At 38.2% G+C, this 25,096-nt stretch overlaps 3 protein-coding genes across 4 annotated transcripts; all 3 read left to right on the forward strand.

Moving 5' to 3' along the window:
- Positions 1 to 525: 525 nt before the first annotated feature.
- LOC132179578 (polygalacturonase-like) lies at positions 526 to 1,990 on the forward strand. Its single transcript, XM_059592318.2, has 3 exons — positions 526 to 972; positions 1,140 to 1,429; positions 1,543 to 1,990. The coding sequence occupies exons 1-3, from the start codon at positions 526 to 528 to the stop codon at positions 1,988 to 1,990; spliced, it is 1,185 nt and encodes a 394-aa protein (XP_059448301.2).
- A 436-nt stretch (positions 1,991 to 2,426) lies between these two features.
- Positions 2,427 to 5,459, forward strand: LOC132177509 (2-alkenal reductase (NADP(+)-dependent)). The gene is made up of 5 exons (XM_059589865.2): positions 2,427 to 2,705; positions 3,186 to 3,363; positions 4,086 to 4,252; positions 4,452 to 4,534; positions 4,761 to 5,459. The coding sequence occupies exons 1-5, from the start codon at positions 2,451 to 2,453 to the stop codon at positions 5,137 to 5,139; spliced, it is 1,062 nt and encodes a 353-aa protein (XP_059445848.2). The 5' UTR covers positions 2,427 to 2,450; the 3' UTR covers positions 5,140 to 5,459.
- Positions 5,460 to 8,613: 3,154 nt separating this feature from the next.
- LOC132177177 (2-alkenal reductase (NADP(+)-dependent)) lies at positions 8,614 to 25,004 on the forward strand. 2 transcript variants are annotated; one of them, XM_088515222.1, is made up of 6 exons: positions 9,011 to 9,898; positions 14,160 to 14,168; positions 14,274 to 14,451; positions 14,649 to 14,815; positions 15,208 to 15,290; positions 24,269 to 25,004. In XM_088515222.1, exons 1-6 carry the CDS (start codon positions 9,656 to 9,658, stop codon positions 24,645 to 24,647), a joined length of 1,059 nt encoding a protein of 352 aa, XP_088371348.1. In that variant the 5' UTR covers positions 9,011 to 9,655; the 3' UTR covers positions 24,648 to 25,004. The 2 variants fall into 2 exon arrangements, with proteins under 2 accessions (XP_059445404.2, XP_088371348.1); XM_059589421.2 differs by lacking the exons at positions 9,011 to 9,898; positions 14,160 to 14,168 and adding an exon at positions 8,614 to 8,947.
- Positions 25,005 to 25,096: the final 92 nt, after the last annotated feature.

Genomic DNA, 25,096 nt, shown 5'->3' on the forward strand with positions numbered 1-25,096 from the left:
AGCAGTCTTTCCCAGAAGCAAATGGAATTGGGCAGGTCTTAAGCATTCACTGAGTACCCTTTTCGTTTTGTTTCATTCGCTTCAAACTGCAGTAAGACAATATTTATAAATCTTTGCATAAATACAAAGAATCGAGTAGTGAAACAACATATTTTAAACAATATCCATATCCATATATGCAAGCTATCCTCTCCACGTAATTAAGGCCAGGTATTGTGGTAAACAAGATACTGAAAAAATAAATAAATAAATAAAATAGAGAAAGAGTTTAACGTAAACATATATATATATATATATCCATTAATTCAAAGTTTGGCGCAGCTTTGCGTACTAATTTGGCATTATTAATCCATCAAAGTAATTAACCTCCTTTCAAATCCTATAAATACACCTCAAACCGTTACAACTCCACCAGCAATACAACTATACAACTCCCAAACTCCCTCTAGCTCTCTCCCTCTCTCTCTCTCTCTGTGTCTCTCACAGACAACACACAAAAACACCAACATTTCCATCAAGAACAAAATGGGAAACCAGAGGAGCCCTCTTCTTCTTGCACTTGTCTCTGTCTTCTTTTATTCCTCAGCCGTCTTAGCTGCTCCAGTACTGACATACAATGTGGTCAGTTTGGGAGCCAAAGCAGACGGAAAGACGGACTCCACCCTGGCTTTCCTTGCTGCATGGAAGAAAGCTTGCGCCTCCGTAACCGCCACCACCATTTACGTGCCGGCGGGAAGATTCTATCTTCGCCAGGTGGCTTTCAACGGGCCATGCAGGTGCAAGGCGATCTTCATCCGCATTGACGGCACGCTTGTGGCCCCATCGGACTATAGGGTCCTCGGAAATGCCGGTAACTGGCTCGGCTTCAGCCACGTGAACGGGGTTACATTATCTGGTGGGATTCTTGATGGGCAAGGCACTGGTTTGTGGACTTGCAAGGCCTCCGGCAAGAGTTGCCCCAGCGGAGCAACGGTACGTTGAATGAGACATTTGCCGCCCTTTTACTTTTTCTTGCATATATTTAATTGCATAAGAGGTCCCAAAGCCTGGATCATGTTCCTTGTTAATACATATTACTTTTTTCTTTTTCTTTGTAATATAATAATGGGAGCTTTTAATTTCCTTGTGTATGCAAGCAGACACTGCAATTTTCCAACTCCAAGAACATCGTGGTGAGTGGATTGACCTCCCTAAACAGCCAAATGTTTCACATCGTGGTCAATGGCTGCAAGAACGTGAAAATGCGAGGCATCAAGGTCACCGCCAACGGCAATAGCCCAAACACTGATGGCATTCATGTGCAATTATCGTCAGGTGTCACGATCCTCAACTCCAAGATTCAGACCGGCGATGATTGCATCTCAATTGGCCCTGGTACTACCAACCTGTGGATTGAGAATATTGCTTGCGGACCTGGCCATGGAATTAGGTAAAACATCGCATCACATGCACATCATATACTATACTCATATATAATGTTATTTAGTAGATTATTATGCAATTATCATATAATTGAAAGAGTGTGGTAATTGGGTGTTGCAGCATTGGGAGTCTAGGCAAGGACTTAAAAGAGGCTGGAGTGCAGAATGTGACAGTGAAAACAGCTACTTTCACTAATACTCAAAACGGAGTGAGAATTAAGTCTTGGGGAAGGGCAAGCAATGGTTTTGCTAGGAATATTCTTTTCCAAAATGCATTTATGGTGAATGTCCAAAATCCCATTGTAATTGATCAAAATTATTGCCCTGGCAACAAAGGTTGCCCTGGACAAGTTTCAGGTGTAAAAATTAGTGACGTGACATACCAAGATATCCATGGATCATCTGCGACTGAAGTTGCTGTGAAATTTGATTGCAGTGCAGGAAACCCCTGCAACAGAATAAAGTTAGAGAATGTAAAGTTAACTTATCAGAATCAAGCAGCTGAATCCTCCTGTAGCCATGCAGTCGGAACATCTTCTGGTTTAGTCCAACCCACAAGTTGCTTCTAGTGGGGGAAAGATATAGATTCATATCTTAAAATTAATTAAGCATAGAAAATGAGTGTCTATAGTTTTGTCCTAACATTTCTTGGACAAAAATGATACTCTAATAGCATGAAGATTAGTGTGGTAGTCATTGAAGAAGGTCTATTGCTTGAGTCTGTGGCGTTGATAGCCCCTTGGGCTTTCTTGTAGCCTGGCCTTACAATCAGCATATGTACTCGTTTGAGATTTGCGGGATTTTGAGAGTTTGATTCACGTGTGGAATTTATATATATTTGATTAAGTATGATTTCATTGTCACATCAAATTAATAAAATGAACCAAATCCTTGGATTTTATAAATCATGGCACACGTGTCATATCCTCAGCCACACACTACACACTACATAAATCCAGAACTGATATAACCGCAAACAGACAGAAACCCGCAGGAATTAAAGGTCTGAGACAGAGAGAGAGAGTAACAATGGCGAGTGGTGTTGGTGGCGGATCAGATGAGGAAACTGTGAGGAACAAGCAGGTGATCTTCAGGGACTACGTGTCTGGTTTTCCGAAAGCGTCGGACATGGACGTGACGACTACAACGGTGAAGCTGAAGCTTCCGGAGGGGTCCAATGGGATATTGGTGAAGAACCTTTACTTGTCATGCGATCCCTACATGCGTATTCGGATGAAAAGAATTGAGGGTCCTAACCTTTTTTCGTCCTTCACACCTGCCTCTGTAAGCATAACTCTCTCCTCTCTCTCTCCCTCTCTCTCTCTCTCTCTCTTACCTGAGCTTGCTTGGTTTTATTTTTGATAATGCATGGTGGGTAAATATTGAGTGGTTTGTAAATTAATTTTCCAGTTGTAAGCATTGGTCAATTAAGAAAAACAACAATGAGAGATATAGAGAGGACAAAACAACATGCTTGATAACTCCCAAGGGTTCCACCCCTTCTCTCGATAACATTTTTGTTAAATTACTACTTATTTTAAAATTTTAAAAAATTTTAAGCTGATCGAAAGAACTGAATTCAATAATTTAATTAATATTTTAACAGAAAGTAGCAATTAAATCAAAGTCAATATTCATATCTTCTAATTAAACCTCTTTTGTTGGAAAAATATATTAATTGTGTCGAAATATTTGTGAAATAAGTGAACTTGTACCGTGTTCTAAGCTTTCAATTATGGATTTTTGTGTTGGTCATAAATGTAGCCATTAAGTGGGTTCGGAGTGGCCAAAGTTGTGGATTCCGGGCACCCAGAGTACAAGGCAGGGGACTTGATTTGGGGCACAACCAGATGGGAGGAGTACAGTCTCATCACGGAAATGGAAGGTCTCTTTAAAATCCAGCACATTGATGTGCCCCTTTCCTACTATACTGGAATTCTTGGTAAGTTGTCTACTCTTTCAGTTATTTCTAGATTGATGAATTGGGTGAGTAATGCTACAAATCCCTCTTATATTTCTCTTTAGTCCTTTCAAGAATAATGTGTCTATTTAAATTTCTATTGAGCTTGTGATTGATCATTATTGGATTTTGATTAAATTGTAATTTTAATAGTCATATTCTTGGAGGACTCAAAAGGGACTCAAAAGGGATTTCTAGAATTACTCTGAATTGGGTGTTAAATTACAATGAATGCTGCTGATCTATTTATGTATATGCTCTGGAAATACATTTTCTCTTTTTCAAATTTAGAACTAGGGTCAGGCCAAAAAAAAAAAAACAACGAAGGAGCTGGCTGAGTTGTTTGCTTGAATGCATTTGATAAATACAATTCATGATAATAGTCTGGATCAGATATGTTGTATAATATGTTTTGGTTAGAATATGTGGGCTTACATAGATGGGGAGAAAACTGAAGTTTTTAAACTATGTTGGCTAGGTTTAAAATAGTTTGCCATAGTCTCGGTCGAACGAGTGCACTGGTTTGGTCGATCGGGCTAAGACTGAGTCATATCTGTCAAAATTTTCAAACTTCTATTGATATCCCGTTTTGACTGTAGTGAACATTAAAATTGAGAAAAAATAGGTGAATTTCGCATGTTGCTTTACCTTTCCATCATACACAATCCTGACTCTAATTGCTGTGCATTTGGCTTTTATTCAAGGTATGCCTGGTTTGACTGCTTTTGCCGGATTCCATGAAGTTTGTTCTCCTAAGAAAGGAGAATATGTCTTCATTTCTGCGGCAGCTGGTGCAGTTGGTCAGCTTGTTGGGCAATTCGCAAAGTTGATGGGTTGTTATGTTGTTGGAAGTGCTGGTAGTAAAGAAAAGGTGTGTTGTCTCTTTTGGCATACTTCATGGTTTAAGCCCTCTCTTCTTTATTTAACGGCCAAATTTTCTCTTCCCATGGGATGGCTGTATGGTTTGTACACAGCCATCAAAAGGTTTTGATCTAGTACTCAGATCAGTCAACACCCTACAAGAAATTTGTATCTTTTTTATTCTCATTGTTTTCTTTGACATTAAGCAGGTAGATCTACTAAAGAACAAGTTTGGGTTTGATGAGGCTTTCAATTATAAGGAGGAAAATGACTTGAATGCTACTTTGAAAAGGTCAGTATATCTACTTATTGCATGAAACACTTTTTTTTTTTTTTTTTTTTTTTTTTTTAACTTTGAAGCTTTGAGGAACCTCTGTACTGTTGGACATCAGATGGAGATAATGTTCTTCCAGTTCTGTTTCATGTATCATCTATGTATAATGTATGCATGTATATTCATCATGAAGGAGACTGTAGGAGACCATACATGACATGTCTTGATCATCATAAATAACCAGGTACTTCCCTGAGGGCATTGACATCTACTTTGAGAATGTTGGGGGGAAAACGCTTGATGCAGTGATTCTTAACATGAGAGCCCATGGCAGAATTGCTGTATGTGGAATGATCTCACAATACAATCTTGAGCAGCCCGAAGGTGTTAAGAATTTGATGCTGATTGTCTATAAGAGGATTCGCATGGAAGGATTTGTTGTCTTCGATTACTATAATATCTATTCCAAGTTCTTGGACGTAGTGCTGCCTTACATCAGAGAAGGGAAGATAGTTTATGTAGAGGACATAGCTGAAGGTCTTGAGAGCGGCCCGGCAGCGCTTGTTGGACTTTATAGCGGCCGCAATGTCGGAAAACAAGTTGTTGCAATTGCTCATGATTGAGATCATGTCAAATGCTTTTATGCCGTGTGGTCCTCCTTGTTATGCTATTAAGAAGACAATCGTAAGAAAAAAAATTTGTTGAGATAATTTTATCGGAGAAATGATTGGTGTAAATAATTTGCCAATATTTCTCTCATACTCTCTCATATTTATCCCATATTCTCATTTTATAAAGGCCATAGGTAGGGGTGGGTCAATTGTATTTTTACCGCTTGGACGATGTGGCACTTTACTTATGTGGCAAATATGTTGATGTGGCATTGTCAAATGCTTTTATGTATGATGGTCCTCCTAGTTGTTGCAATTGCTTTGTACGGTCATTTGAGATGAACATGTCACTTATTTGACTAATTTCTTACTCTTCCGTAATTTTTTTAGTAGTACTGTTTTAGTTTGTTTTGGGTATGTTGTTGGAGAGCCCACCTCTCTTTCGATTTTAGGATCACTCATTCTCTCTTCATTTTAGATTAAGAATGAGAATGATCAACTTTTATAACCCTTTTTATTATTCAATAATAAAAAAAAAATCAGAAGTAAACAATTTTATAGACAGGGCCAACTAGACCGCTAGGCGAGAGAGGAACTCGCCTAGGGCCCTCGGATTAATAAGGCCCCCAAAAAAAAAAGAATTTGCCCAAAAAATTTTTTTGATAATTTAAAAAAAAAAAAAAAAAATTTAATGCCCATTTATTTATTTTTAAATTAGGCCTAGAATTTTTTTTTTTTTTTTTTCATAAAAACTTAAGGCCTCTAATCATGATAAATAAGTAATTTAAAAAATGCTTCAATTTAATAAGGCCCCAATATAATAAGCCCACGGTAAAATAAGACCAATTAACCCAGAAAAACAAATATTCTTATACTTAAAAAGAGCTTATCTACCTATGTATCCGAAATTATTTGATATTGAAAGATCAATTTAACCATACATAACCATCTACTTTCTTTCATTTCTTTTTCTTTCTCTCTTTTCTTCTCCACTATTGACAGCCTCCCCTCTTATCTTCTTTTTTCTCTTTCCTTAGTTTCACTCAAAACAGGAACGCGATGGAGAGAGATGAAGAGAGAGAGGGGCTAGGCGAGAGAGAGAGAAACAAGTGTATCAATGAGGTAAGGATTTATCAAAAAAAAAAAAAAAATTATTTATTTTTTTTGTAATGTTTATTTCTGTGCTTGATTTTTCTTGTGGGTTTTGTATTGGTTTTTGTCAATTTTTTTCTGGTGGGTTTTGTTTGAAACATGTGTATCAAAGATGTAAGAATTCATAAAAGAAAAAATAAAAAAATTGGTTTTTTTTTTTTTTAGTAATGTTTATTTTTGTGCTTAATTTTTCTGGTGCATTTTGTATTGGTTTTAGACAAATTTTTTGGTGGGTTTTGTTTGAAACAAAGGTGTATCAAAGAATTAAGTGAGGAAGTTACTGCTACGGTATATATATATATATATATATATATATATATATATATATATATATATAATTTTGTATGGGTTCTTGATAATATTTTTGGTTGGTGATTTTTTTTTTTTTTTTGGTTTGTTTGCTTTTGTGTGCATTAGTTTTAGAACATATGCTTAGCAGAGATTTGGTGTGGCTCTTGGATTGATTCATCAAAAAAAATTTGATTTTTTTTTTTAATTTTTTAATTTTTAATTTTTTTATGGTTGTGTTTATTTTTGTAAGAATTAATAAAAATGAGAACTCTAAACATAATAATAATATTAAAATAAACATTATTTAATTAATATATAAATATATTTTTTTTTAAATAAGGCTCCATTTAAAAGTTCCACCTAAAGCACCCGTAAACATTGTGCCGCCGTGTTTATAGAGGGATTTTTTTTTTTTTTTTGGTTAAAAAAAAAAAGAGAAAAAAAGAAAAAGAAAAAAGAAAACTCACCTACTTAAATGGATAACAATTTTATAGAGGGCATGGGTAGGGGTAGGTCTTTTGTTGTTTTAAGCGGGGTGATTTTGTATTTTTATCACTTTGATCATATGGCACTTTACTTATGTGGCAAATATGTTGATGCGGGGTTGATCCTCTGCATGGCATATCAAATGTGATATATAAAAAAAATGTTTACTTTTTTTTTTGACATGTCCGCACAAGAGGGGGGAGGGAGATTCGAACTAGTGACCTCTACTTCATTAAGTATGGTCCCAGCCGATTGAGTTTCCTCTTAGGGACGGTAATGTGATATAGTGACTTATTTAAAATTTGGGCAAAATAAGAAGTTCGAATGTTGAAATTGAAAATCTAAGAATTAAATCAAATTCGAACAAAACCAATGAGCAATATATGATTTTTGTCTTAAATTTACTTATGATCCTATTAAAAAAGAGAATTTTATGTGTTGAGGCATTCAACTCATAGAAACACCAAGTCAGATTGTCGGGCATTCATTCTTTTGATAATGAAAATTTTGTTTTCGAGGCCAAAAACCAAGAATTTCACAAATAGTAACAAGAATTTTCAAGTAGATCGTCACTCCTAAGTGCTGACAATGTCAACAGCCTAAACATCAATGACATTCACCTGCAGTTATCTTCAGGTGTCACGATCCTAAACTTCATTGAACCAGGGATGACTGCATCTCAATTGGCCCCGCTACCACCAACTTGGGGATTGAGAACATTGAATCTGGAATGTAACGTTTAGCACTACAAAAAAATGCCAAAATAATGATATGTGGAATGTGACGTTTTTAGCCCAAAAAACGTTAGTATTGATGTAGTGACGTTTATATAGCGACATTTTCAAAATGCCTTTACACATAGTGATTGGATTTAAAATTGAAGACGTTTGAATAGTAAAAATGTCACTACAATGTGACATTTAAGCCCAAATGTCACATTTTGGAAGGCTATGTGTAAATAGTACACCTCACCTTTTAGAAGGTGACGTTGACACTATTCGCACATTGCCTTTTAGAAGGCGACATGTAAACGGTGCGTGTCACCTTTTTGAAAGGTTACACTTTGCATTGTTCAAATATTGCTATTCTTTAAAAAAATTAATATATATATATATATATATATATATATATAACAAAAAAATCAAATTATTTTTTTAATAAAATAAAACAAATATTGTTCACCTATTACTTTTTTTTTTTTTTTGACATGTTCATATAAGAGGGGGAGTTGGGATTCGATCTAGTGACCTTCGCTTCATAAGGTGTAATCTCTCTTATTACTATTCACATACGAAAGGCGACTTGTGAATAGTAATACTATTCAATCGTAACTATTTTATGAATAGTAAAGTTTGAACCATAATTTTTTATTTATTATTTTTTTTCGGTAACGTAGGTAAAACGTTACATTCACGCCATATAATAGGGTGTTGTGTGACTGTCAAATAATTAATAGGCGTGAGTGAGAGCCTAGGCAAAGGGGCCAAACGCCTTTGCAAACAGACCGTTGTATTTTATATATCGTGGTACACGTGTCATATACTCAGCCCACACACAGGACAGCATATAAATGCAGAACTGACATACCCACAGCACACAGACAGAACCCGCAAGAAAGGTGTGAGAGAGAGTAACAATGGCGAGTGGAGTTGGTGGCGGATCAGGTGAGGAAGTTGTGAAGAACAAGCAGGTGATATTCAGGGACTACGTGTCTGGTTTTCCGAAAGAGACGGACATGGAGGTGAGCACTACAACGGTGAAGCTGAAGCTTCCGGAGGGGTCCAATGGGATACTGGTGAAGAACCTTTACTTGTCATGTGATCCCTACATGCGTATCCGGATGAAAAGAATTGAGGGTCCAAACGCTTTTTCTTCCTTCACACCTGCCTCTGTAAGCACTACTCTCTGTCTCTGTCTCTGTCTCTTACCTGAGCTGTCTTGCTTTTATTTTTGATAATGGTGGGTAAATATTGAGTGGCTTGTAAAAACCTTCCTTTATATGCTATTAAATGAAAATGAACAGTATAGTCAAATTCTTTGTAAGTTGTAAGCATTAGTTAATTAAGATCACACAACCTGAGAGATATAGATTTTTGCCTTATGAAATTTAATCATTTACTGGCTCAAATTCCTTTTAATAGGGGATGCTCAATACATAGAATATTTGATTTAAATGTGATGAATTGATGGAATTCGGATCGGAACTTATAACTTCTGACTTTTATACCATTGATAGTAAAAACTTAAAGCTAATAGGAATTAACAGTGATTCTCTTGTAAAGGAGAATTTCATGAGTGGAGACATTCACCTCATAGACACACCATGTTAGGCATTCGTTCAAAAACCAAGAATTTCACAAACAGTAACAAGAATTTCCAAGTGGATCGTCACTGCTGAGTGCTGAGTGCTGAGTGCTGACTTCCCCCTCACAGCCCAACTATTACATCATCAGTGACATATAATGTGACGCAAAGTTCACGTAAGCAGGAACAAAAGCACTGGGATCCGTGTGCTACACAATCCCTCCTCTTGTCCCACACCTTCCCATTGAAAGATTCGAAACACAGGCAGAAACAGTGAAGGAGTGTTAGCTTAGCTATGGCGAGCGTTAATGGAGAGGAAGTAGTGAGCAACAAGCAGGTGATATTCAGGGACTATGTCAATGGTTTTCCAAAGGAATCGGACATGTACGTCACCACTAGTACCATGAAATTGAAGGTCCCCGAAGGTTCCAATGCTGTTCTGGTGAAAAAGCTCTACCTGTCCTGCGACCCCGTCATGCGAATTCGGATGTCACGAGTCAATGTTAGCGGATTCACTTCTTACACCCCTGGCTTGTCAGTATTGCTGTTTGGTTCCCGAGAAAATTGTATGGGGGAAATGGGGTTCTTAAATTGATACTCGTAACTTGTTGATCACTTGTTTCAAGTGGGGTTTTTTCAAATTTGGAGATCCATAGTGATTATAACATAGCAAGATGACACTTTGATATTTTTTGTTCTTTCCATCGCTTTCCTTTATCCTCTGTTTTTTTCTTGGTTGAGGGTAGGGACTTTTGGGAATTGACACTCAAATTGTTTTTGATGATTTATGACAGAACAAAGTATTAGTTCTTGTTTGGCGAATTCGGTGATCATTCACAAGACAAGGAAATCCGAGATAAATACCCATTGCAGGCCCTGTCCAGACAGGCCCTCTCCCTGTCCGGATAGCATTTACAGAATGCAGTTTTCACCCAATTGCAAGCCCTGTTTGAACAGAACCTTACCCTGTCCGGACAGCATTTCCCGTAAGTGCCGAAATGCTTCTTCGAAGGTTGCTGTTCGGTCATGCACTTACCCTGTCTGGACACCCCGTACGTTTTATGCCCAAAACGTGTTTTTAAGTGGCCCCAGGTCTAGGGTTTTGTATGTGATATAAATACAATTTTATAGAAGAGAGGTACAAATTTTAGAACCCTGGAGTTCGTGAGAGGCTGTGCTTGAGTGATCAATTGTTGTGAGCCTTAATATACCTCGTAGAGGATTTGTGTTAGTTTTGATTGAGCGTCATTGAGAAGTCTATCGGAAGGGTCCAGTAAAGGAGAATCACGTTGAAGAAGATTGTGAGCGAGGAGGCGAGTTGGAGGCTTGTCGGTCTTACAGAGTCAAGGTCTTGCATCTGTTTGTAAGTGTTCTTAGTGTCTGTAATCTCTAGATCATATTTTGATAGTGATTTCCAGGGTTTGGTTGCCTCGGAGAAGTTTTACTTTTAGATCGTTTTCTAATAGGTTTCCTCTTCATCACCAAAATCCTTGTGTGTTATTGTTCATATTTTGGTGATTGTTTGCGTATATTTAAATATTTATTAATTCCGCATAAACTATGATATTTCCCTATTAAGCGTTTTTTCACAAAGTTTAAATTTTTGGACATGGAAATTGAAATTAGAAGATTGAATTGAAAATGGGTTTTCACAAAAAAAAAAAAAAAAAAAATTCCTTGGTGGGTAGTTGAGGGGTTTTTGGAATAACTTATGTAATCTCAATCAACATTCTTTTTATTTGTTCTTTTGCTTCTTGGGGAGGAGTGAATGACTGTTAGAATATTTTAAAATATTATCATTGATTCCCTATCTTACTTGGTCACCTTATCTTGTATATCACAACCTAATTCTTCTCTATTAATATATTACAATGTAATACAGTTTCATATAAAGTAGCGCTAATTCTGCTCTTCTCTATTTGTCTCTCTGCTTGAGTTCTCTCTCACTTTTTTCTTTTCTTTTTTTTTTTTTTTGGATGAATTAGGTCAAGTTTTATAAATCAACCACTTTGTTAGAAATGGGTCTTGGGCCTAACTCAACTCAAAAGCTAGCTCCTGAGTTGAGGTTTCCATCTCCTTAATACCCAGGCAATGTGGTACTTCCAACACGCCCCCTCACGTGTGGCGGGAGGACATCCAAGCCAACACGTGCGACAATGGGTGACGGTGGGCCACATCCAATTAATTGGGTTAGGCTCTGATACCATGTTAGAAATGGGTCTTGGGCCTAACTCAACTCAAAAGCTAGCTCCTGAGTTGAGGTTTCCATCTCCTTAATACCCAAGCAATGTGATACTTCCAACACACTTTACCCCTTTACACTTCTGCATTAAACAAGCAGAAACCAGATTTTGAAACAAGCTTCAAAATCTAAACTCAAAGAAACTCTTTACATCAAAACAAATCAAACTATACCAGTCTATTAGGGTCAATACCCTATCTAAAGCAAATGCCAACATTACCTTTAGTCTTCCTAAATTTACGTTTGCCCATTAGACAAACTCTGACCTCCCATTTAATTTTCTGCATGAGCTGATCTTCAGACAGTGGACGAATGTCATACTTTGGATCATTTCAATTTCGCCATATATGATAGACCATAGAGCCAAGTTCAAGTCTACAAGTGTAAGCTTTAAATGCTCTTTTTTCCCACTGCAACAACCCTTCTTCAACAACATCCTCCCAGCAAAATTGGGGGGGGGGGGGGGGGGGGGGGGAGGGGGGGGGTCCTCAACAGTAGACAAAGACATAATGTCCGTCCATATTCTTCCAGTATAACTACAACCAAAAAACAAATGATCTCTAACTTCAACAATGCGCCTACAAAAAACACACTTAACATCTCCTTGAAAGCCCCACTTCAACAATCTAACACCCGTTGTTAAAGCTTTCTTCATAGCTAGCCAAAGGATAAAAGCATGTTTTGGAATTGTTAGAGGGAACCAAATAAGTTGCAACCCCTCTACAGTCCTCTCTTTTTTCTCTCAAGGCATCCCAAGTATCGTAACTAGAAATTTACCTGTTTTAGAAACAACCCAAACTGGGGTATCACTCTCACCCAAATCTACCATAGAGAGGAGCTGACTTTGCATCACCACAAGGTCTTCAGATCTTGCTGAGCCCCAAAACCAATTACCATCCCGAAGAACACTAGACAACTTAGCATTAATATTGCTATTTGCATCATAAATCACTTGATAACGAAATCTATCATACATAGTACCCTCCAGATGCCACCAACCAGCCCACAAATGGATAGTCTGACCATTCCCAACTTCAAATTTCAGAAACTTCTGAGCTTCAAGCCACAACTTCAATAGCTTCCTCCAACTCCAAGTACAGGATTGAGGAACTTTAAGTCGAAAGGAATGAGTGAATTGAAGAACTTGGAGAGTTCTATCAATTATGAGGGTTTTAGTCGTGGCAAAGGCAAGAGGGTGTAGGTCTTTTGTGGCGGGGATTTGGGTTTGTTTTGTGAGTTTTTGTTGGGTTTTTGGGCTCTCTTTGTCTATTTTGCTTTTGTTTTTTTGGTGTCCTTGTATATACTTCCGGTATACTTAGGCACGCCTCACACTTTTAAGTAAAGTTGCCTGATTACCCATAAAAAATAAAAAAAATAAAAGATTGAGGAGCTTCCAGTATCCTCAGCTCTACTGATAGCCACATTCATGAAGATTATCCTTTTCTTTAAGGAGACAATCAGCATCCCCACCAGAAGATATTACCTCTTGCTGAGTTTTTTGAAGTCTCATACGTGCTTGGAAAACTTTGAGCTTAAGATTGCCAAATGTATCCAGATTCTGCCTCTTCAAAATCCTCTTAACTGCCTTCAGCCTAGTGTACAACCTGTAAATAGGATAACCATCCTCCCCCAAACTCCATCCCTCCCTAACCCACTCCTAAAAGCAATGATGATCCGCCCAGAAGCTAAAAAATTTAAAAGCCTTAGGGCGAAAGCTCTTTATCTTACCTATAGACACGCTAGCATAGCAATGATCAGAAACACCCCCCTCAACAAATTCAACCATAGTCTACCCATACAACCCCATCCACTTATCATTGGCCACAATTCTATCAAGCTTTTTGGCAACAAAAGCCTAACCAGCTTGCTGGTTTGTCCATGTGAAAAGACTCCTACAAAAACTAAGATCTTTCACTTCAATCTCATTCAAACAAGACTTGAACTCATGCTCATACGTAGACAATCTATCTTTCCCTCATTTTTCCTTTTCATTTAATACTACATTAAAATCACCACCCAAAAGCCAAGGACTATTTACAGCCAGCAACTTAACATGTTGAAGTTTCCCCCATAGCTCTTCTCTCCACCGCCTTATTAACTCCATAAACAAATGACTGAACCCATTGCAAGTCCTCCTTCACAGCTTTAATCCGACAACTTGCCTCTTGCTCACTTTTACTCAACACTTTAACCTCCAAATCATCCTTATTCCAGCAAACCCAAATACAACCTAGCTGGTTATATTCATAATTTGTAATAATATCCCAACCCGGCAGTACAACATCTTTAATTTTCCCAACCTTGGCAATCCTAACTCTAGTTTCTAATAAGCAAATAAGGGAAATTTTAAAACTTCCTAATCAAATTCCTCACTTCTCTCTACTTTAGTTTTCCCCTTATCCACCTTAGAAGAAAGAGATTCATCACCAAAAGCCTCCTCAATAAACCGCTGAATATTCCTCATCTCTCCCTTCATATATTATATATTTCTTCAGCCTGGAATGAAAACAAATGCTTGAACAGGGCTAAACTGAAAATTGAACTAATATTTTGTAAGATTGGAAAGGTTACTGGGAGAACATTTTATATGCCGCGTGCTTGCTCTTTTAAAATTGATTTTATGTGCATTTTGAGCTTGCAATTGTGATCTTCTCCTGCTGGAAACTCGCAGCCATTACCTGGGAATGCAGTGGCTAAAGTTTTGGATTCTGGGCACCCAGACTTTAAGGCAGGTGACTTAGTTTGGGGGCCTTCTGAATGGAAAGAGTACAGCCTAATCACGGCAACCGAAAGCCTGCATAAGATCCAGCACACTGATGTACCCCTTTCCTACTATACTGGACTTCTTGGTACGTTGTTTGCTCATTCTATGAAGTTTTGATTGATTTGAGATTTAGAAGAAGATGATTATGCTACATTCCCTTTTGAGCTGCATGTCTCCAGGAGTAGTTTCATTGGTTTAAGATTTTGTGCTCGTGTGAGCATCATGTTGAATTCCCTCTGTTAATCTGTGCCAATATATATATACTTTTTTCTTTTCAAATAGGTATGCCTGGTTTGACTGCTTATGCTGGTTTCTATGAAGTTTGTTCTCCTAAGAAAGGAGAATATGTCTTCATTTCTGCGGCATCTGGTGCAGTTGGTCAGCTTGTAGGACAATTCGCCAAAATGTTGGGTTGTTATGTTGTAGGAAGTGCTGGGAGTAAAGAAAAGGTATATTTCAATTTACATATCTATTTCTCTGTGGCTTCTATCATGATTTGTTCCACAATCGTTTTTAACGTAGATTTCATGGAACTATAGCAGACCCTAATTCCCATATTTGTCACCTGCTGTATGGTTTTGCTTTCGTGGACCCAAATTATGGCAGCCATGTATCCCAGATTCTCTCTGTAAAGCAGGAAAGATGAATCATAAGGACCTGTTGAATCGGCATTGATCAATTTTCTTTAAAACAATTCCAGAAAAGTTCAGATAGGATGTAATCTTTTTCCTTCCCCCTGCCCCGTTTCTCTTTGTCTTCTTCTGTGATTGTGGAGTGGACCTGGCATGATGAATGGACCAATCACATGAAAAAAACTCATTCTTCTTCTGTTATAAATTAGGTTGATCTATTGAAGAATAAGTTTGGTTTTGACAATGCTTTCAACTATAAGGAAGAGCATGACTTGGATGCAGCCTTGAAAAGGTCAGTATGTCATTTGCATAAAAGGAGCTTAAAATTTTGATCTAAAGCTTGATGCATTTACAGATTCCTTTGTAGATTAAGTTTGGCCTGAGCTTGATGCAACATTTGAACAAACTGGATGGGGCAATTACTTGACTCCACATTTATTATCATAAATGACTGCAAAAATAAATGGCTTATTGAAAGTCTTAGGCCTGCCAGTAGCTTATAGGTTGGTTTATACTGGGAGTATGGAGTAAGGCTTAGATATAGAGGTACTATGCAAGGGACAAAGTTTTCCTCCAAACTGGGTTGGAGGAATTTTTTTCAACCTAATCTATCTAGTACAAAGTTTTCCTCCAAACTGGGTTGGGGGAATTTCCTCCAACCTAGTCTATAAAAGTAACATGTGTCCCTTGAACATGTGAGATGCACATGTTTTTTTAATAGTAGGGACAAAGTTAGAATAAATTTTATTAAAAAAAATGTGCATCTCACATGTTATTAAAAAAATGACATATGTCACTTTTATAGACTAGGTTGAAGGAAATTCCTCCAACCCAGTTTGGAGGAAAACTTTGTCCATCTATAAAAGTGACATGTGTCCATTTTTTTAATAATATGTGAGATGCACATGAGTTTTTAATAAAATTTATTCCAACTTTGTCTCTATTATTAAAAAAACATGTGCATCTCACATTTTATTAAAAAATCGTGCATCTCACATGTTATTAAAAAAATGGATACATGTCCTTTTTATAGATTAGGTTGAAGGAAATTTCTCCAATCCAGTTTGGAGGAAAACTTTGTCCATAAGCAAGGGAAGCAAAAAAAGATTGTAGATTTTCAGGTACGTCATTTAATTGATTCCTTCAATTGATATTATAATGTTAGATTGGTAGTTGGTCCTCAATCTTTAATGGTCCTATTTATAATGATGGAATCAAAATTTGTTGGCCCTTAATCTTTATTATTTCTATTCATAATGGTGGAATCAAAATTTTTGAATCTTAAATGACTTATTTTTTAACCTGTTTGACAAACATGACTTTGCTTTTTTTAAAAGAAATTGCTAGTGCATTGTATTCTTATCGAAATATGCAGTGCCGAAAGCTCTGCTTTCAAAATCTCACTTATATAATCCGGTGGTTCATAAACCCACACCTTATTCATATCTTCATGCACAACCAGGTTTGCCAAAACATGAGCAACCTTGTTTCCTTCTCTATGTAAGTGTCCCAGCTCCCAAGCTGATAGAGATCTTAGAGCAACCCGTATATCTTCCATTAGATGTCCCGTACGAGTCTCTTAAGACGCCCTGGAATTCACAGCATCCACGACCATCTTGGAATCACCTTCCATTTGAACCTGCAAGAATCCCTTTTCACTGCAAAGCTGAACAGTCATGGCAGCAGCCATTGCTTCCACTGCTGTTGGGTCCACAAGTCCATAGAAAGTCAGGCATTTTTGACGCACACATAACTCCTTGATGATCACGAATTACTGCTCCTAGCCCCACACGTCCCTTCTTCCGATTGACACCTGCATCCCAATTTGCCTTATACCATCCACGAGGAGGAGCCCTCCACGAGATAGGTGCCAAAGGTCACTGGGGAATTCATGCAACGAAGACCCATCCCACAAGTTTTGGAAATTATCTGTCGCCTGGGTTGCCTGATGAACAATAGTGCTAGGATGCAAGAAAGATCCACCATAGACTACCTCATTGTGCCTAAGCCAGATACGCCGGGCTATACTCACAAACTGAGAGAATTCCACATTATCACATTTACCCAACATTCCTTCAGCCACTTGGAGGAAGATGGTCCAGTGAAACTACTCTTCTGGAATTTTACACACCCTGCGCCCCACACATCCCTTGCCGAAGGGCATTGCCATAGAATGTGGTAGACTGTTTCATCATCTATTTCGCAGATTGGGCAACTAGAGTTTGTGGTCACTTTCCGAGAACATAAGTTCACCTTGGTGGGGAGAATCTCATGACAAGCTCCCCAAAAAAACATTTTTTCCGTGTTTGGTAGCTTTAGGTGCCAAATAGAACTCCAAATGCTACTCTCCTTAGATTGAGAGGAGCACTCCGCTTGAATGGCCGCTTCACGGTCTTTTTGCATATGATAAGCCCTTCTCAACGAAAAAAATCCGTTTGTCGTTCCCCTCCAAATAAGAGCATCCTCTTGGTCCGTACTACTTATGGGCACAGATTGTATAGAGAATATCTCATCCCTAGTGAACATCTGTTCCAACATCGCATACTTCCACCACTTAGTATCCTCATCGATAAGCTGAATAATTGTCTCATTGTGGTCTAGTATAGATGGAGGTGAACGTACCATATAGGTAGTAGGTGAAGGTAGCCACCTATCCTTCCAGATACGGATTTTCTTTCCATTTCCCACTCTCCAAATCAAACCTTCTTTAATTAAATCATTGGACCCTTGAATGCTGCTCCATGCAAAAGGTCTTTTTCCTAGAGAAGCATCAAGAACCGAACAATCCGGGTAGTACTTTGCTTTCATTATCCTTGCAACTAGGCTACCCGGGGTCTTCCATAGGCGCCAAATCTGTTTTGCCAAGAGAGCATTGTTGAAACAAACTAAATCCCAAAAACCCTTTCTGCCATGAGTCTTTGAAACCCCCATTTTACTCCAACTCATCCAGTGAATCCGTTTCTCCTTCTCTTGGTGACTCCAAAAAAAAAACTCATCACCAAAGAGTTTATTTCCGTGCACAAAGCCTTTGGAAGCCTGAATACACTCATGCAGTAAGTAGGAATCGCCTAAATCACAGCCTTCAACATAATTTCTTTCCCAACCTGTGACAGAAACTTGAGCTTTCAATCCTGTAAACGCTTTCACGCTCTTTCGTTTTTTGCCCCGACGCCAATTCGTAATGGTGCAAGATATAGGTCAAATGAGTCCATTGAGCCATATTGGACCTGCAAAAAAGCAGCCTGTCATTTGCGAAAAAAAAAGGTGGCTTATTTCAGGACCTCTTTTCGAAGTAGGGATCCCTGTCAACAACCCTTCCCTATAAGCTTGGGTGACCATTGCACTTAACGCCTCTGCACATAAAAGGAAAAGATAAGGGGATATAGGGTCTCCTTGCCAGATGCTCCTAGAAGGGGTAATTAATCCGCAAGGATTCCCATTCACCAAAATCAAGTACTGCACCAATTTAATACACATCATAATCAAGGAAATCTACTGCTCATCAAATCCCATATGCCTCATTACAGCTTCTAAGAAGCCCCATTCCACCCTATCATAGGCCTTACTCATGTCAAGCTTGACGGCCATGAAACCTTTTTTTTCCCCACATCCCCGTATGCATCGTATGTAAGGTTTCATAAGCCGCAAGTATATTATCCGTAATGAGACGGCCAGGAATAAAAGCACTCGGCGTAGGAGCAATTATGAGGGGCAAAATTTTTTTCAACCGGTTAGCTAACACCTTGGAAATGAGTTTATACAAAACATTATATAAACTAATCGGTCGAAATTCCATAACACTTGTGGGGTGTTTTATTTTGGGGATAAGAGTTACATGAGTTAAATTCATATATTGGAGCATCACACCATAATTAAGAACATTAAGTAGGACACAACATACCTCCTCCCCCATAGTGGACCAATTTTTTTGGAAGAAACATGCATTCGGTCCATCCGGCCCTGGAGTTTTAAGAGGCGCCATTTGGAACAAAGCTACTCGGATCTCGTCAGCCGTGAACACCCTCAGTAGCTCCAGATTCATTGCTGTGGTTACACGGCCTTCAATAGGTTGAATACATGGGTTATAATCTCCGACTGGTCCCTTGGTAAATAAATTGGTGAAGTGGCCCACAAAGGCTTCGCCAACACTCTCTGCATTCTCCCAAATCAGCCCTCTTTCATCCATGATCCTCCCCATGTGATTATGTCTCCATTTTGAATTTGCACAAGTGTGGTAATTCTTTGTATTACGATCACCAAACTTGAGCCATTCTTCCTTCGCCCTTTGTCTCCACCACAGCTCCTCCTTGTCCATCAACACATGTAACTCATTCTGAATTTTTTTAATTTTCTCTTCAGTCGATTTATCCTCCCTGTTTTGGAGCCATAGAAGCCTCTTCTGGCGTTTGGATATATTTTCTTGTAAGCTGCCTTTATTTTTTCTCCGCCATTGGGCCACCGCCTTTTCACAAGCGCCCAGCTTTGAATTCAGCCGTTCCCAACCTGCAATATTCGGTTTCTCATACATCCAAGACCCTCGGATAGCTTCCTGGCAGCCGTCATCCAAAGCCCATCCGGCTTCATAGTAAAACCGTGGCTTTTGTCTACCTTTTACAATAGGCCCCATCAAACTTAATACCAAAGGAGCATGATCGGAGCAAACAGTTGCACACACCTCAATTTCAGCATTGGGAAAAAAATTCCTCCAAGCAAGGTTTGCAACCCCTCGATCGAGTTTCTCCTTTATAAGTGCATTACCTTCTTGACAATTACTCCAAGTAAATTTAGGCCCAAAAAATCCCAAATCCGTCAACTCGCACACCTCTAGAGTTTGTTGGAATGCTTCCATGAGGTTTTGTTGTCGCATATTACCACCCAATTTTTCTGATGTTGTCAATGCTTCATTGAAATCTCCAAGACATACCCACGGTGCAGGGGCTAGCCGAGCCGATAGTTTTAGAAGATTCCAAGCTTCATGTCGTTTGGTTGCATCCAAGTGGCCATAGAATCTGGTGAACTTCCAATCTAGCGACAGGTTTGGGTTATGTACAATAGCATTGATATGTTTATTGCTATAGTTTTGAACCTCCACCTCGCATCCTTCCTCCCAAAATAATGCTTATCCTCCACTTTTTCCTACACACTCCACCACAAACATGTTATCAAAACTGATTTTAATCCGACCATTCTCCATTTTATTTTTATGTAATTTGGTCTCCATAAGGAAAACCAAATTAGGTCTCTTTGTTTTCATCATCCGGCGAAGATCTTGAACTGTTCGAGGGTTCCCAAGCCCTCAGCAGTTCCAACTAAGTATCATCATTGCGGTCGGTGGGGCTGTCACCAGCCTCCGCCATCCTCGAACTGTCAACAAATTCATTTGTAATGCTCAGTGAAACATGCCTTTTTAGTAGCTCTTTTTATTTTTGCATAGCCAGCCCCACTCTTTTTGCGACTGCTGTCAGGAGTAGTCAGTGAGTCATAAGCATCGTCCCTATTCTTTCTTTTCCAGGATAGCGCCTTATCTCCTTGACCCCCTGCACCATTCACCTTAATTGGCGTATTCCCTGTCTGCGATCCCTTCAAAGTGTTTTCTACATCTGTTAAAACCAGACCTTTATATGGGCCCCCTGAACTTGTAAAAATTCCTCCAAACCCCCCGGCCTGTTGGGCTGAGCTATCTCTTGCCCCACTATTCTCCACTTGCCATGTTCCCATAGGTGTCGCATGAGTATTATATTTTGAAGAGGATTCTGCCAGCACATCTTTTTGAACTCCTAGCTGAATTTTTCCTTCCATAGTTTTTTTCCATGTCGCCTTCTTGTTGGCTGATTTAAATTCAAAATGCTCCTTCATAAATCTCACCTAACTCCTTCCTTTTCTGTCTGGTGTTCAGCTTGGAAAGTCCCTTCATGAACCCCTTTATACACGCCGGAAGAAACGTTCTCACATATCTTAGAATATGGATGCTGACTTTCCTGATTTGGCACTCCGAAGATCTCCTCTTCACCGGAACCTGTAGCACTCCTTTTCCGACCATATCCTCGCCGTCTAGATGGATTGTCATGTTTCGACTAGCCTCTTGTCCAGTCTCTGCATATTTGTCGGAGTGCCCTTCATTCCTTTCATGTAGTCGGTCTCCTCGTCTCATTGGAGAGTTGGCCCTTAGCCACAGCCCAAATTGGGTAGTGTCCTTTTGGTTGCGTAAAGCATTCCTCTTCAGACAGCCCTCTGGTCCATGGCAAATCACGCAGTAGTGGAAGCACAACTTCGGCAGTCGTTCATATTTGAAACCAATCAAAGTTGACGTCCCCTCATATTTCAGCATATGATCCCGTGGGAGAGGTTTATACAGATCAATCATAGTCTTGACCTGTAAAAATTCCCCCTATCCGTTCCCATCCAAATCTGTGTCAATTTCCTCTACCTTCCCAAAGGAGCCTCCAAGTTTGAGCCCTACGTCTCTTCCCATGCAAGCCAAGGGCAAGTTCATCATCCTTACCTAGAATGAGGCCTTGTCAAAGTTGATTTCTGAAGGCGAAGTGCGACCATCAAAATCTTCCACAAGAAACAGATTCCCTTCAAACACCTAAGGTCTACCCTCTAGCACCCTTTTCTTGTCCATGGTCTTATATTGCTAGTTGGTCCTTAATCTTTAATAGTCCTATTTATAATGTTGGAATCAAAATTTGTTGGTCCTTATAATCTTTATTAGTCCTATTCATAATGATGGAATCAAAATTTTTAATTCTTAAATGACTTATTTTTTTAACTTGTTTGACACATATGACTTTGCTCTTATAATGCTATATTGGTAGTTGGTCCTTAATTTTTAGGGTAATTGTATCATAAATCCCTGAGTCAATTCTCCAAAATCTAAAATTCCCTAGGTTTTTTTTTTTTTTTTTTTTTTTTCTCGAATATTTACTCCCTGGATCAATGAAAAAGCCAATAAAATTCTTATCGTCAAATTTTTTTAACTTCCGTTAATGCCACGCATAATAATTTTTTTATTAATTTAATTTAAAAATTAAATATAAAAATAATAAATAAATAAATAAATTTTTTTTTGAAGGGATGGCCGGAAGCCACCCCAAACCTTCTGACATCATGTCACTCGATGGAAGGCAGCCATTGGAAACCGAAGCTGAAATCAAAGAAGATGGGAAGCTCCTTGTGACTGAGAAAATCAAATGCTTCAAGATCAGATATCTTCTCGAGAAGGTCTCAAGGTTTGTCATCAACCACTCCTAGACCCTCCAATCTAACCAATGCAGAGATATATTCCTTGCAATCTTCAAGAAATCCTACTCCAAGAGGGTCTAGTTTTAATCACACAGATTTTTATTCAATGATGGCTGGTGGGAGGAATTCGAACTTTGGTGCATCTGATGTTTATGGCCACTCAGCTTCACGAGGACCAACACCAAGGCCTTCGAATTACGACGAAGATGGCGCTGGAGTTGGCAGTAAGCTGAGGTTCCATTACAATACCAGCGCCGGTGGAGCAGGGCACTACCCTGTACCAAACCCAGGAATGTTTTCCCCAACTTTTTGTAATTCTCTTTTTAGGAGAATCCAAGCCAATGTTCTGGTCCATTCTTCATTGTCAATTTGAGTTTAATTCTCTTTTTAGGACAATCCAAGCCATTGTAATTCTCAGAAACCAAACACGTCCTTTTTATTTCCAACATTTTCTCAGGAACCAAACAGAAACCACACTCTCATGCAAAGCAAAATAAGAATTTCGAGAAAAAAATCCAACCGTTTCAGTTTGCTTTAGAGGGAAAGTCTGCTTGAAGGTGTCCGCGGATTTGACGGTCTCAGTGAGAGCGGTGCAGCTGCAGCTAGCTTTGAGAGCGTGAACCTTGGGAGGCCTGAAGTTGCAGAAGCTCCGGCCTTGGAAAACCAGCTTGTGATTCCTAGAACAATTCAAGGACCACAGCTTGAAACCCCTGGATTTCATACTGTACCTTGGACTCTCCAAATCAAAGAATAAAATTATAAATTGAGCTGATTAAACTCTGCGATTTTTCTCTTTTGAGAAACCAAGCCAAATGTTCAGGCCACCCCTTCAATTTTTAGTTTTTATTTTTAAATTAAATTAATAAAAAATTATTATCCTGACGTGGCATTAATGGAAGTTAAAAAAATTTGACGGCAGAGATTTTATTGGTATTTTCATTGACCTATGGAGTAAATTGTCGAAAAAAAAAAACAATCTAGAGAGTTTTAAATTTTTGAGGTTTGACTCAGGGACTTATGATACAATTACTTTAATCTTTAATAGTCCTATTCATAATGATGGAATCAAATTTTTTTTATTCTTAAATGAATTATTTTTTAACCTGCTTGTCCTTAATTTTTGCTTGTCCTTAATTTTTAATAGTCCCATTCATAATGATGGAATCAATTTTTTTTTTTTTTTTTGATTCTTAAGGATATAAATGACTTATTTTAACCTGTTTGACACAGATTAATTTGCTCGTTGGGCATAGGTTTCTTTATGGTGCATGTATATTTGGTTTTAGTAGGTGGATATGACTATTTAATAAAGAAAGGAAAGATATGAATCTCGTCCTCAATAATTAAGGGGTGGAGTGTGGAGCAGAAATTGAACTTTGTATGACAGCATGAGTTGTTTACCTTTCACAAAAAAAAAAAAAAAAAAAAAGGGAAAATGTATTTACCCCGAACTATCACCTATTTTACAATTATGTCTCCAAACTTTAAAATGTGACATCAAAGCCCCATATACTACCATTGCATGTCAAATTAGATACTTTTGCATTTTTCTTCTCAAAATACCCTTCAAGTTATTAATAAATAAAATTAAAAAATATATAAAAGTAACCATTCGAATAAATAAATAAATTAACGGGGCTAATGTAAAAAAGGGTCACCCCTTTTTGGTGTTTTTTAATTTTTCTTCATAATTTTATTTTTTTCAAATGGTTATTTTTTTAATAAATTTAAGGATATTTTGAAGAAAAAAAAAATGCAAAAGTATTTAATTTGACAAGCGGTTGTTGTATGGGAGGTCATAATGTTACTTTTTAAAGTTTAGAAGTGTAAGTGCAAAATAAGTTACAATTTAGGAATTAAAGTGTATTTTCCCCAAGAAAACGTTTGATGGGCTGGATATTAAAATTCTCAATATCCTAAATTGTTGCCCCATCCAGTAGAGCCTGTAGGAATATAGTTTTGATCTTTAAGGCATTAGTATTTTGATATTTGAAACACACCTTATTGGGTTCTATTCATCATCAGGTACTTCCCAGAAGGCATCGACATTTACTTTGAGAATGTTGGGGGTAAAACACTTGATGCAGTGCTTCTAAATATGAGGGTCCATGGCCGCATTGCTGTTTGTGGAATGATCTCACAGTACAATCTTGATCAGCCTGAAGGCGTGAAAAATTTGATGTGTCTCATATACAAGCGAATCCACATGATAGGATTTTTAGTTCGTGATTACGTTCATCTCTATACCAAGTTCTTAGACACCGTGCTGCCTTACATCAGAGAAGGGAAGATAGTGTATGTGGAAGACATAGCTGAAGGCCTTGAGAGTGCCCCAGCTGCCCTGGTTGGGCTTTTCAGTGGTCGCAATGTCGGAAAACAAGTCGTTTTAGTTGCTCACGAATAATTTAGGCCTGTCTTATATACCTGTATGTGCTGTTGTTGGGAGTTTGTCTAGTAGTAGTGTGTGCAGTATCTTCCTGTGGTTGTTTGCATAACATGTATTTTAGGGTTGGGAGCCTATGGGCCAAATGACCTTTTGGAGTGCAAAACGTGTAGGCAATACAGAATGAGTGTATGCTCTGGATGGAAATAAAGAGAATTTGTCTTGTGGCAATGATCAATGCATTGGTGTCTTTGTGCATTTACCTTTGCAACTGATGTAAGGACAATGGCATTGCCTTTACTCTTGTCATTAAGGGATAATTAGCATTATTAAGGTTATTTTAATAATGGAAAACGCTTGATGCGTTGATTAATGAGAGCCCATGTGTGACAGTTCTGTTCTTATATCAGTTGTTAATAAAGGCAAAAATGGAAAAGAAGAGAAATTGATAGAACGAATTGACTATTGAA

This window comes from Corylus avellana, chromosome 4 (genome assembly GCF_965113065.1).
Source record: "Corylus avellana chromosome 4, dhCorAvel1.hap1.2, whole genome shotgun sequence".
Classification (NCBI taxonomy): Eukaryota; Viridiplantae; Streptophyta; class Magnoliopsida; order Fagales; family Betulaceae; genus Corylus; species Corylus avellana.

What these genes read in the sequence shown, in the direction of transcription:
- LOC132179578 (XM_059592318.2), top strand. Translation starts at nt 526, where the DNA reads ATGGGAAACCAGAGGAGCCCTCTTCTTCTTGCACTTGTCTCTGTCTTC. An exon ending in GTTGCCCCAGCGGAGCAACG is followed by an intron (nt 973 to 1,139) that starts GTACGTTGAATG and finishes GTATGCAAGCAG; the next exon opens with ACACTGCAATTTTCCAACTC. An exon ending in GGACCTGGCCATGGAATTAG is followed by an intron (nt 1,430 to 1,542) that starts GTAAAACATCGC and finishes TGGGTGTTGCAG; the next exon opens with CATTGGGAGTCTAGGCAAGG.
- LOC132177509 (XM_059589865.2), top strand. Translation starts at nt 2,451, where the DNA reads ATGGCGAGTGGTGTTGGTGGCGGATCAGATGAGGAAACTGTGAGGAAC. An exon ending in CTACTATACTGGAATTCTTG is followed by an intron (nt 3,364 to 4,085) that starts GTAAGTTGTCTA and finishes CTTTTATTCAAG; the next exon opens with GTATGCCTGGTTTGACTGCT. An exon ending in GTGCTGGTAGTAAAGAAAAG is followed by an intron (nt 4,253 to 4,451) that starts GTGTGTTGTCTC and finishes GACATTAAGCAG; the next exon opens with GTAGATCTACTAAAGAACAA.
- LOC132177177 (XM_059589421.2), top strand. Translation starts at nt 8,693, where the DNA reads ATGGCGAGTGGAGTTGGTGGCGGATCAGGTGAGGAAGTTGTGAAGAAC. An exon ending in CTTCCTTCACACCTGCCTCT is followed by an intron (nt 8,948 to 14,273) that starts GTAAGCACTACT and finishes GGAAACTCGCAG; the next exon opens with CCATTACCTGGGAATGCAGT. An exon ending in GTGCTGGGAGTAAAGAAAAG is followed by an intron (nt 14,816 to 15,207) that starts GTATATTTCAAT and finishes GTTATAAATTAG; the next exon opens with GTTGATCTATTGAAGAATAA.